The sequence below is a fragment of the Crassostrea angulata genome, chromosome 7 (genome assembly GCF_025612915.1).
Source record: "Crassostrea angulata isolate pt1a10 chromosome 7, ASM2561291v2, whole genome shotgun sequence".
NCBI classification, from domain to species: Eukaryota; Metazoa; Mollusca; class Bivalvia; order Ostreida; family Ostreidae; genus Magallana; species Magallana angulata.
The window spans coordinates 11,833,638-11,846,827 of record NC_069117.1 but is presented as its reverse complement, the minus strand read 5'-3'; the positions used below and the strand labels follow the sequence as shown (position 1 = coordinate 11,846,827).

Sequence of the window (13,190 nt, the reverse complement as noted above, 5' to 3'; positions counted from 1 at the left end):
AATTCATTGTTACCTTTAGGACGGAGTTTAGGTGCATTCTACAAACACGTTCTATCCACTTTCATTTTCTCTTACGTACCGTGAAACTGGGATAGTGGGATGATATTATTTTCTATATACAGCAATTCATTGGAGATTATATTCGGGTTTTATGGTGACCGATAACAGCATTATACATGTATCTCTATAGTTGTTGCAATTAGAGAGGTCTCCTTTTAAGTACTTTAACGATAAGATCTGTTTTCCAGAATGTTGTTGTCCTCTCTGATTCCCATATCTTTTGTAGATGTTTATCAAAATGGCAGATGTATAGTACTAGTTTTCCTTGCCAGTGAGAAGCTCTGTATTTATCTTATCAATGCCTGCATGTTGCTTTATCAATTTTTTAGCCATGATATTACCTTTTTTGTCTACTTTTGGTGTATTTGTATTAATGTCCAATGTGTTTATGGCATGAGCTCAAATATAATGGCTTATGTGATATTTTTTTTTGTTTGGGGGGGGGGGATTATTAATCTTAAGCTTTTGCTGTAAGGAACAGTAAATCACCCTAGTTTGATTTGAAGATATACTGATTTGTATATACAAAACGTTAGATAGGTGGATAAGGCGTGCAAATATATATTTAATATTACATCATTTTGTAGCCCTTATGTAACTAGTTAGGTTGTGAATTCGATACCACCAAAACTTAAGGTTATTTGAAGACGATAAATGACCATTTGGTTAAGTCATAACAAATAATTTTTCCATTCAAATCTATTTAATTGCGTTATAATACAAGTTTGCAAAAGCAGAATTTTTAATTATACTACGATAAGAAAAAAGTATTGCCTTACGTTTTGGTTGTATTAAACCTACAACCTTAAAAGTCTAGTTATATAAGATACCTAGACCAAGTATCTAGCGTGGTGCTTTTACAACTGAGCCATTTCAGTCACAACAAATTGCGTTGATTAAATGTTAAAAACAACTCTGGCCACGAATTAACGAAATTTAATTATTTTTTGAGGTAGGTAAGAGTGTTTTTTTTTTTAAAGAAAAAGTCTGAAATAAGTAAAGTAACGATATCAGGAGTAAATTGCCTGAAGAATTGAAAAATACTAAAAAAAATTCGATCCGCATAATTTGTGTGGAAATAATACGAATCAGTTCAAATCTAGCGCAATTTTTGATGCGCAGTAAAATTGCAACTTTTTAACATGGAACTGTAGCTCCCATCTATGGACGATTTTTTTTTTAAACCGGGAGCTACAGATCTAGACCATCAGCTATGACACTGCAAACAGCTTACCTGGTTTACGATTAATGAGGTGTAAAAGATTCACAATCGGTAACACGCATCATTATTCAATAACTTGCATATAAAGTGTCGCATATTGATACACTGGCTCCCATACGAAAATACCTAGGTCTGCTCTTAGTTTTCGTGCGATTTTAAAGGTACATTAATAAAGGTATATTAATCAAGATCGATTTCGCGTACCGTATTTTCTGCACTTCCTGTCACGTGGATATAAACACGGTATACCAGGTAGCAAAATTAATGTGTGACAACCGAGTCCAAAATACACCAAGCCCCAGTGAGGAAAAAACCACCTCAGAAGTTTGGACTTCCTAGTAAGCACATAAATTAATTATTTTTATTTTATATGTTGTGTCGTTTGGTCTGACTGGGACAATAGTCTCTTCAAATCTCAGTAATTACAGAATTGGCTAAAACGAAAGTAAAAAATATTGCATATTTTAAAACGAGTATTATACGTGTATTTAGCGTTGCGCTGCTACTTTCATTCTTTCTAGATGATTATGTCATATTTTGCACAGACAAATAAATAGTTTATTAACTCGCAGATTATTCATTAAAGAGAAGAACAAAAATAGAGATGGACTAAAATACCAACATATAAACCAAAATGTCGAGGTTACCAAAGAAGGGAGACAACAGACCAGTTGCCGTGTCTGACAACAACAGACCAGTTATCGCCTCAGACAACAGGCCTGTAGCTGTGTCAGACAACAACAGGCCAGTAGCTGTTTCTGACAACAACAGGCCAGTAGCTGTTTCTGACAACAACAGGCCAGTAGCTGTTTCTGACGACAACAGACCGGTAATTGCAAGAGACGACAACAGACCAGTTGTTGCGTCAGAAAAGTTGTTTGTATGTGCAATCGACTTTGGAACAACCTATTCTGGCTACGCATATTCAACGAGGCAAAATCCAATTAAAATATATTGCCCTCATTGGCATTCAGGCAGCACCACTCTCATTTCTTACAAGACCCCTACTACTGTACTTCTAGACGAACAGATGAATTTTCTAGCGTTTGGCTACGAAGCTGAAAAGAAATACCTTGAGTTAGCTGAAGATGATGCTTCTGATGATTTCTACTATTTCCGAAGATTCAAAATGATCCTGTATGATAAACTACGATCAGGAGAAGTACGTTTTCATGCGATATTTAAATATCAGTGGATAAATTGTATAATTAACTCAGTAAACTTGCCTGAAAACCCCTTGATCGATACAAAACCTTAAATTCTTTTTAAAACAGTTTATTTTAATATCTTTACATTTTAAAATTTACTTCTTTATGACCATGGTTTTTGTCTATCTGATAATTAGGTCTTTATTTTAAAAATCATTATCTATTTTCTCAGAGACTTTCTACCAAGACAACAGTTTCCGACATAATAGGAAAAGAAATGCTAGCTGTAGACGTATTTTCCCATGCAATTAAATATCTTAAAGACCACTTGCTGAAGGAGCACAAAGATCGAGGCACGTCAATAAAAGACTTGGATATACATTGGGTACTGACTGTCCCGGCCATTTGGGACGATCCGGCGAAACAATTTATGAGAAAAGCAGCAGAAAAGGTAACACTGCAATTTCTAAAGTATTCTTATTATCTAGAACTCTGTTCAACCATGAAATTATATTGCATGAGGTAAGAGAAAAAAATCAACAATATCATTCGAACAAAATTTTTGGATTTCATGGTTGTTTTTTTTCACAATATTTATACAACCCATTTTGGACGAAAATGTAGGGAACTTATAAATTATCATGTGTGTTATAAGTGTAATGTTTAGCCTTTGAAATAGTTTTACCATTACCATAATTTGACATAGAAATTCCCTTCAAGAAAAATTATTGTTTCATTGACAATCTCTCACTTGGCGCGGTGAATTTTGGTTAAAGTGATGTCCTGATGTTTTTATGATTTTCAAATAACTTTGGGGTCGTTGATCAGTTGGCTTTCATTGTTTTGTTTTTTCCAGGCAGGAATAGACAGCAATAGATTAGTGATCGCGTTGGAGCCTGAGGCAGCATCTATCCTCTGTAAAGAGTTGCAGTTGGCGAAATATGAGGATGGTTCTGATAGTATTAACGTGTTTTCACCTGGACAGAGATATCTCGTATTAGACGCAGGAGGTAAGAATAAAACGACTCTTCAAAAACTAAATAAAATTTGCTAAAGGGATGTTATCATAAACTCTTTAATTTGATAAAATAAAATTCGTGTGTTGTGAATGTTCATGTGCATGCCTGCAACATATAATTACCGTCGTACAATACTAGTAATAATAAGAGATAGATTCGTCCTCTAAGATAATTTCGAAATATTTTTTGCTTTTTATTTCTATAAATCATTTATTTTTTTGCGAAGGTGGGACCATTGACATGACTGTACACGAGGTGAAGTCTGGAGGGAAACTTCACGAACTGAGTCGAGCCAGCGGGGGAGACTGGGGCGGTGTATTGGTGGACAAAACCTTCAAACAGATGCTTATTGACATAGTCGGAGAGGAGTTTATGGAGGAATATTGTCGTTTTAACACGGCGGATTACATTGATGTATTGAGAGATTTTGAAATAAAGAAACGTGAAAAATCAGAAACAAAACTGGTCACTTTGAAAATTTCACCGACATTTTCGGAAAACTTTAAGAAGAAAAATAGTAAAAGCATTTCACAAAAAACAAAGGATACCAAGTACGCAAAATTATTGAAATGGGAAGGAGACAAAATCCGAATGGATAGAGAATTGTTTGAAAGTTTTTTCACTCCGTCCTGTAAACACATAGTCGATCACGTTGGAGAGATTTTATCTAATCCAAAAGTAAAAGGGACAAAAGTAATTCTAATGGTTGGCGGCTTTTCTGAATCGGCAATACTACAAGATGCTGTCAGAAAAGCTTTCCCAGAATGCCGAGTGGTGGTTCCGCATGAAGCAGGACTAGCTGTTCTAAAAGGCGCCGTGTTGTTTGGACATGATCAAAGCGTTGTTGCATCTAGGGTGGCAAAATTCACCTACGGAATAGGTTGTTCAGAACTATTTGATCCGAAAAAACACGACCCCAAAAGAAAAACGAAGGATAAAAGAGATGGAAAAGAGAGATGTCATTGTATATTTAGCAAGCACGTTGAAGCGGGAGATGTTCTGATTTTAAATGAAGATCAAGGAAAACATGTCTATCATCCAATTTATGCCGATCAAACAACCATATCATTCCCTGTTTACACGTCAAAAGAACCGAACCCGATGTACACAGATGAACCTGGTTGTAATCTTTTGGGAACTTTGGAAATGGACATTTCCGACATTACTGGCGGGTTGGAGCGAGGATTTGAAGCAAAATTTCAGTTTGGGGGAACAGAGATCACTGTTAGTGCCAGAAACGTTCGTACAAATGAGACTGCGGCCGCAGAATTTAATTTCCTTGACGACGAACCTTGATGAATTGAATATTTATGATGCATATATATTCTAGTAATTTTTGCTATTCTAAACATGTTTAACTTTGAATGAAAAAAAAAATCATCTTGACAAAATATATGATATGTTCATTCATCAAAGAATTTTAATTTTATGAAAATTATTGAAACAACTGGTTATGGTACATGCAATTGAAAACTTCGGTTTAATATTCTTGTCAACTTCATTTATATAAACGGGGGTTGGGGTGCTCAAGATTTTTTATCAATAAAAAAGCAGCTTTTAAGATTTTAATATTAAGATTGATGAAATGTATCATGTATGTAAACCATGCAAATTGTTTTGTAAATATATTATGAATTCACAGACCAGAATGTAAAAGAATGGTATTTAAGTTCATTTTTTTTACCAGAAAATATCCCAAATATTTGACAATCGTTCGAATAATGCAAAGAACAATTCAAATAATAAAAATATTTTCGACTTTCCTGGTTTTGTTTTAATTGAAATTCAACGATCGATTGAGAATATGGTAGTTTGTTTTAAAGGGGCATAGTCACGATTTTGGTCAATTTTTTTATGCCTTTGCTTTAGTAAGGCATTTCTAATGATCAAATAAACTTTAAGTGTCAATTGTAGAGTTATAAGCAAGATACAGAGCTGACATTTCTCTGTTATGTGAACAAGGCCATGTTGTTGTTTACATTGGTTCAATATTTCATAAAAAGGCTTTTTCATACTGATTTTTCTAACTGCTGATTTTGAAAATAAATAAACAGTTGCTAGCATTTTAAACCTTCATTTTAGGTGTCTAGACCTAAAAAATTAAAAAATGTAAACAAAAACATGACTTGAGCTTTGTTTACATAACAAAGAATTGTGAGCTCTGTATTTCACTAAGAACTCGACGATTAATAAAAAAAATTGATCTGTGACCATGCCCCTTTAGATTATCGTGATTTTTCTATGTTGAACATGATGAAGGTAATAAAAAAAAAATAAAGAGTTGTAACATGAAATATTATAAATTATTTCAGAAATATTCGATATAATTATAAGAAGTAACTAGATACGATCTCGTTACGAGTAACGAGTAGGTCTTCCGTTCAATTTTTAAATGATACGATTAAAATATCAATGAAATTTCCCCTCAACCACTCCCTTTCAAATAATGTAAACCATTGTCAATAGCCTTTAAAATGCTTAACAAAGTGTTCTGCTGTGGCAATGATGTTTTCAAACTGCTATTGTTACGATCAACAATTTTGTTTCTATAATGCATCACAAAATCTTGATCGTTTTTAAGATATGGTTAATGACTTTACGAGTGTCTTGTCCCCTAATTTCAGGGGCCAACCCTTTTTTCTTGAGTTCATTTGAAAAGTCTCACAAATACTAACATTTTGTGTTCTTACACCTATCTATACTTGTTGATCATTTTTGAGATACAAATGATTATATATTTTTTGGGCAAGCCCTCTAGATCCTTAATGGGGATAGACAGCGGTGTTTTGATTAATGGAATCGCTTAATATCATCAATGCAGGCATTTTATCTTCTACAATGCTTTTTTAAATAAAAAACAAAATATGTCTCCCTCTCTGTATATATTGCGTCAGAGTTTAAGTACTTTGGCCCCTAAAAATCCCTAATTACGTAATAAGTGGGCGTGGCAATGATTTTACCCAATAGATATTGTTACGATCCACAACTTTTCTTCTTTAATGCATTACAAAATCTTTATCGTATTTAAGTTATTTGTATTATTAGAGTTTACAAGTGTCTTGGCCCCTAAATAAAAGGGCCAGCCCCTTTTTCTTGAATTTGTTGGAAAGAACTTATGATTATCTACCACTTTTGTTTTATATGTCTTAACAAAATATTAACTGATAAAAAGATACAAATCAAAACGTATGAAAATTTTGATTTAATATTCGTATCCAATTTTCGAGCCCAGGCGAGCTCCTAAACTTTGCGCCACTGGCATAAAAAACTGCATTGTGCACAACTTCAAACTATAGTCTACATATCCTGAAAATTTTATATTCATATCTCTGATAGTCTCTGAGTTTATGTCTGCACAAAATTTGTCGTAAAAATTTACAAAATCGGCCGTAAATCGGAACCGGAAGTGACGATTTAAAATTTAAAAAAACTTATAGAATTATGACCACTGGCAATCATCTGTGAAAAAATTGTCAAAATCGGCCGAATAGTTATCGAGATATCGCGTGCACAAAATTTGTGGAAAAAAATAATAAGAAGAAGAAACAGTACGAAAACTATAAGGTCTTCCGTTGGAAACGGAAGGCCTTAATAAGATATGTCGTGTGATGAAGAAAGAAATATATACAAACCCGTAAAAGTTATACAAACGACTAGTACATAGCAGGGATTTTCGTGTACAAAGGTTTTCCAAAGATTCACTGTTATGCAGTTATGCAATAAACCAAGTAATAAGGTTTTGTATTTTTGAAATCATAGTTATGATGCATATAAAGGAAAGATGTCCTTTATACATAAAAATAATGTAATTTCAGTTTCACATAATTAAACAGACTGAAAATATCCCGATTGTTCACTTGCATATCTTCTTTAACTAAAAAGTTGTTTTTTTTTAAACAATAATGCAACAGTTTGCAAAAATTACCTCGAAAAATTGAAATCCGTTCATTTGCCATGGACTAACTTGGAGTCTCAAGACGGTTCAAAGACCCCACTGACTCTAAAAAAATCCCCTAATCATAAATCCCTGGATCCACCCTAATTTTATGCATTACTGGTTAGAGATAAATGTCTTTATACATAAGTCTTAATTAATATAAGTTGTAGAACTTGCTTATCAATCGTTGTAAAATAAATAGAGTTCAGTTTTTTACATAAGTCTCTGGAGAACACGTATTTTAAGAATGGACAAAAATGGTACAGTACGAGTATGGTAGTAAAATAATTTGCTGATATATTTTTATTAGTGAGTTTGAAATGGTGATTTAATTTCTGTGCACGGTTTCTATTGGTTCTTTGTTTGTTTTTAAACTGATATGCACTATTTACATAGGTTATTTAAATCACTAAATTACTGACAGGTATTACCTGTAATGCGCACTGCACCGGAAGACACAACTTTCGTTTTGAAAATCTTTACCCTCTTTACAGGTAAGTATTTATTAAATATTAAAGCATAAACTACAAATATTAGCATTTATTTAGAAAATCATTAGCAATTAAGATAAATAGGTTCTTTTTATCTAATGGTTTAGTAATGATATCAGTTAATATAGAATTTATATAGTATTGAAGAGAAACTGGCAACATGCCCAGGCATATTTGTCATTAATTTTGTGTATGTCATTACAAGTTTTGATTTAAAATAATGACACAGCTTAAACTTTTTATTTTTGCTTATTTATAAATATAGAACTAGTAGAATACATCTCCATGGCCATATCGTCGGATCACTATTCCTTAGTCTGTGCTATTGACTTTGGGACTACCTTCTCTGGTATTGCTTACTCATTAAAACGCGAATATCGGGACGATCCAACGAAAATCACCGTCCATGACTGGAGTGCCCCGTCATCTGTACAGATTTCTTACAAGACCCCAACAACCATTCTTCTGGACAGCAAGAGAAAATTTGTGGCATTTGGATATGAAGCCGAGTCTAAATATGCCGAGTTCGCAGAAGACGAAGAACATGATGATTATTTCTACTGTCGACGATTCAAAATGTTGTTGTACGATACGCTAAGAAAAGGAGTAGAGGTAATAGTTTTTTTACACATTGGATCTGAACCACTAAAGAAATGGCATGACTAACATATGATATATCAATGAGTATTATTGTCACTTCTGTTTTAACATTCAATTTTCTTTACACAGAGACTAACAATGAACACAAAGATCAAAGACATAACAGAAAAAAAAGAAATGTTGGCCATCGACATATTCAGTCTCTCGATCAAGTACTTCCGAGATCTGATGGTATACACGGTGGATAAGAAAGGTATAGGAGTGAAAACCACGGACATCAGGTGGGTGCTGACCGTTCCTGCCATGTGGTCAGATCCAGCCAAGCAGTTCATGACTGAAGCAGCACAGAAGGTAGACTGTTCTTTATTTATCTAGCTCTTCTCAATCGAAGTATTGCATCAATTAATAAATCTTTTTTTCTGTTTTTGTCCATTAAAGGGGCATGGTCACGATTTTGGTCAAATTTTATTTTTCTGTGTTTATTATTTGCAATGCATTAGGAATGCATTTCTAATGATCAAATGAAACTTGGGTGCTAGTCGTTGAGTTTTTAGCAAAATACAGGGCTCACAATTCTTCGTAATGTAAACAAGGCTCGTGTCCTGTTTTTGTTTACATAGGTTCAATATACCAGTAAAATATCTTTTTAAAGCTGGTTTGTCTATCTTATTATTCATTTAAAGCATAAATAAACAGTTTTTTAGGATTAACACATTTATTTTAGGTCTAAAACTGGAATTTACTTCAACATTCTAAATGTAAAAAAACCGCTTTGTTTACTTAGCAAAGAATTGTAAGCTCTGTAACTCGCTTAAAACTCATCAAATGACACTCAAAGTTTGGTTGCCTATAAAAAAACCTTACTAAAGCATTGTAAACATTAAAATCGAAAAAATAATTTTTGATCAAAATCGTGACCATGCCCCTTTAAAGCCTGGAATTTCGAGAGACAAACTCATGTTGGCCTTGATCCCAGTTATCTTTTCTTATTCGAATTCATTAAAGTATAAACTTTGTTCAGCTATCTCATCTAAATCCAAGTATATCTTCAAGTCATAATTTTTTTTGGTTTTTTGTTTTTGTTTAAGGCTGGAATTTCGAGAGACAAGCTCATGTTGGCTTTGGAGCCCGAAGCAGCTTCCATATACTGTAGCCGACTACCACTAGCCAAACTGGAAGGGGCAGGTGGTCTGGGTGTTTTTGAAGCAGGCAAAAAATACTTGGTCCTTGATGCAGGAGGTAATTTGTGTTCAAGAAATTGAAACCGTGTGACATGTAGCTTCCCATTTTGTAATGAACTATTGTCAACAAAAACGCATGTCTGTTTTAAATTTGTTTAAGGTGGGACTGTAGATATCACTGTACACGAAGTCACAAAAGACAACAATTTGAAGGAGCTGGAGAAGGCAAGCGGCGGGGACTGGGGAGGAACCTCTGTGGACAACGACTACAAAAAGAAACTGATGGAGGTTGTTGGTGACGATTTCATGGAAGACTTTCGTTTAAAGTATACCGGGGAATATATTGAACTTTTCCGAGACTTTGAAATGAAAAAGAGGACGCCATTATCTGAAAATCAAACGATGGTCACAATGAGAATGCCAGGAATGCTCTCTGGATTCTATGAGGATCGGAAAGATCGGAAATTAAGGGAAGCAATTAAGAATTCTATATATAACAAAAGCATGAGGTGGGAGGGAGACAAACTGCGAATCACACCAGCGTTCTTTAAAAATTTCTTTTCTTTAGCATGCGTTGGCATTGTTGACCACGTTAGGGATCTGTTGTTAGAAAAACTAAAATATCATAAAATAGATACAATATTAATGGTTGGTGGATTTTCCGAGTCCCCGATTCTACAAAAGCGTATCCGGGAAGAATTCCCCGACCACAGAATTGTAGTGCCCAATGAAGCTGGACTGGCCGTTCTAAAGGGTGCAGTATTGTTCGGACACAACCCTAATATAATTTCAGAGAGGGTGGCAAAATATTCATATGGTATTGCGTCATTTGAAAAATTTGATCACACAATTCATAAAAAAGAAAAGAAAGACAACAAATATTGCAAGGATGTATTTGATGTTCACGTAAGAAAAGGTTCCAGATTAGTGTTTAACGACGAAATAAAGTCTAAAAAAGAGTATGAACCTAATCGTGACGACCAAATGGTAATGGACTTTGACGTATATTTGTCAGAAGAAGAAGATTTCCCCAAATACGTGACGGATCCAGGGTGTCAGTACCTGGGAACATTGAGTGTTGACCTTCCTAAACCCGTGAAAGGAAAGAAAAGAGGTGTCTTTATCTGCATGATTTTTGGAGGCACAGAACTTTGCGTTAAAGCAGTTAATAGAAGTAACAATGCAGAGACATCAGCTACATTTAATTTCCTCGGAAATCAACCATAGTAAACAAAATGATTCTAATATCCTTGTTTGACTACCACAGTCTTTATACCGGTATTGATATCAATAAGTGTGATATTTGAACTTTCTACAAAAAAGATACTGTTTTCCCAACCAAGGTTTCTTAATTCCAACCTACTAACCTAATTTTAAAAGGAAGTCGGGAGAGGACACAAACATTTTAAAAAATGTTTAAAGATATGTCACCTCTTATCTAAAAAATCGCATCATATATTACATCTAGTTTTCATTAATCATTTACCTATATCATTGATAAAAAAAAATAATAAACAGAGAGAGAGAGAGAGAGAGAGAGAGAAAGAGAGACAGACAGAGACAGAGAGTGACTCTTTGCTTATATCTATTATGATTTAAATAAAATGTGCAAATATCATTTTTGTAATAGGGTTCTTCCTTTGGTTTAAGCTCACCTAAGCTGAAAGCTCAAGTGAGCTTTTCCGATCAAAATTTGTCCGTTGTCTGTCATTGGCATTGGCGTTGTAAACTTTTCACATTTTCATCTTCTTCTCCAGAACCACTAGCCAGTTTCAACCAAACTTGGCACAAAGCATAACTGGGTGAAGGGAATTCAGGTTTGTTCAAATGGAGGGCAACAACTTTTTTAAAGGGGAGATAATTTAGAATTATAGAAAATTTGTTGGTATTTTTCAAAAATTTTCTTTTCAAAAACTATTAGGTCAGAAAAGATGTAACTTGTATGGAAGCATTTTCAGGTAGTATAAATTCAAGATGGTTCAAATCATGGCCCCCGGGGTAGGGTGGGGCAACAATGAGTGGATGTATTTTTACATTAGAATGTAAAGAGAAAATCTTTAGAAATCTTCCTCTCAAAAACTATTAGACCAAAAAAGCGTAAGCTTGTGTGGAGGCATCCTCAGGTAGTGTAGATTCAAGGTTTTTCAAATCATGGTCCCCGGGTTAAGGGTTGGGGCCACAACGGGGGATAAATTTTACTGTCCTTGAAACTTCGTGTGAGAATAGATGAGGATTTTACATCATAAATCTAATTAATTAAAAGATTATTTAGACTACTACATGCATATTAGTATGCACAAGTTAATGACCGAGGTGATATAGAATAGATCATTGTGTATGATGAAGATATTATGAATATTTTATTGGTGTAATGTCTATCGTAGTGAGGCAATCTAAGAGTATAATTTTAATTAATTAGATTGATCCGAGACGTGAGCTCTACATCGAGAGGGTGGGCTGTGTTTTCCAGTTTCATGAAAGACACAATCAGAGAATTCAACATTTGTGTTTCATCTGTATTGTTCTGTATTGTTCAATACTGTTTATTGACACTTTAAAAATAGATGCCTTTAATTTCTTTTATTTTATTTTCATCGAGACCGTTTTTTTTTAAAGGGACATGGTCACGATTTTGGTCAAAAAATATTTTTCCGATTTTATTGTTAACAATGCTTCAGTAAGGCATTCTTAATAAGCAGCTAAAATTTGAGTGTCATTTGTTGAGTCATAAGCGAGTTACAGAGCTTACAATTCTTTGCTATGTAAACAAAGTTTTTGTTTACATTTTGAACGTTGAAAAGAAAATGCCCGTTTTAGACCTAAAATGAATGTTTTAAACGTTAGGAACTGTTTATTTATGCTTAGAATGAATAAGAAAATAGATATATCAGGTTGAAAAAAATTGTTAGTGGTACATTGGCGGATCCAGGGGGGGGGGGGGGGGGGGGTTCCGGGGGTCGGAACCCCCCCTTTCTTTGGGACATATGAATTTTTTTGAAAACGTTTAATGCCTAGTTAAAGGCAATTTTTCCCATTTACAATAGAAATACTGTTATCATCTTAAATAAATGCTTTTAAAATTGCTTATTTAAAGAATTTCGTACTGCGTCCCATAATTTTGTTCTTACATGAAAAAAACTAACCGATTTTGTATCGAAATAAAGTACATTGTACTCCCCTTCAGCATCTGGTGTTTACTACACTGAGTAAACATGTGGAAAATTAAAGAAAATAATACATAAAGATAAGCAGTATGGCTAAAAACACAGATTTATAATAACATCCACAATGTTTTTTCTACTCTATTTCTTTAAAATTTTTTTATTATAGTTCATATACAGTTTTGAACTGTCAAGCCATCGAGTAAAACGACGTTCAAGTACGAGTACACGCATTCGTTTTACTTTAAAACCGATTTCAAATGTATTGTTTAGTTAACTAACTAAAGTAATTATAATAGATGAGTTTTACTTCGTTTCATACGAAAAATACAAAGAAAATTACATGACCCGCTTATGCGGGTTATGCTATT

At 33.9% G+C, this 13,190-nt stretch overlaps 2 protein-coding genes across 3 annotated transcripts; both read left to right on the top strand.

The window, feature by feature from the left end:
• The first annotated feature begins 1,490 nt into the window (after positions 1 to 1,490).
• LOC128157287 (heat shock 70 kDa protein 12B-like) lies at positions 1,491 to 5,225 on the top strand. Of its 2 annotated transcripts, none has more exons than XM_052819764.1 (5): positions 1,491 to 1,620; positions 1,869 to 2,444; positions 2,663 to 2,881; positions 3,287 to 3,440; positions 3,676 to 5,225. In XM_052819764.1, exons 2-5 carry the CDS (start codon positions 1,917 to 1,919, stop codon positions 4,743 to 4,745), a joined length of 1,971 nt encoding a protein of 656 aa, XP_052675724.1. In that variant the 5' UTR covers positions 1,491 to 1,620; positions 1,869 to 1,916; the 3' UTR covers positions 4,746 to 5,225. The 2 variants fall into 2 exon arrangements, with proteins under 2 accessions (XP_052675724.1, XP_052675723.1); XM_052819763.1 differs by having other exon boundaries at positions 1,855 to 2,444.
• A 2,541-nt stretch (positions 5,226 to 7,766) lies between these two features.
• Positions 7,767 to 11,287, top strand: LOC128157229 (heat shock 70 kDa protein 12A-like). Its single transcript, XM_052819681.1, has 5 exons — positions 7,767 to 7,880; positions 8,143 to 8,489; positions 8,607 to 8,828; positions 9,566 to 9,716; positions 9,819 to 11,287. The coding sequence occupies exons 1-5, from the start codon at positions 7,823 to 7,825 to the stop codon at positions 10,883 to 10,885; spliced, it is 1,845 nt and encodes a 614-aa protein (XP_052675641.1). The 5' UTR covers positions 7,767 to 7,822; the 3' UTR covers positions 10,886 to 11,287.
• Positions 11,288 to 13,190: the final 1,903 nt, after the last annotated feature.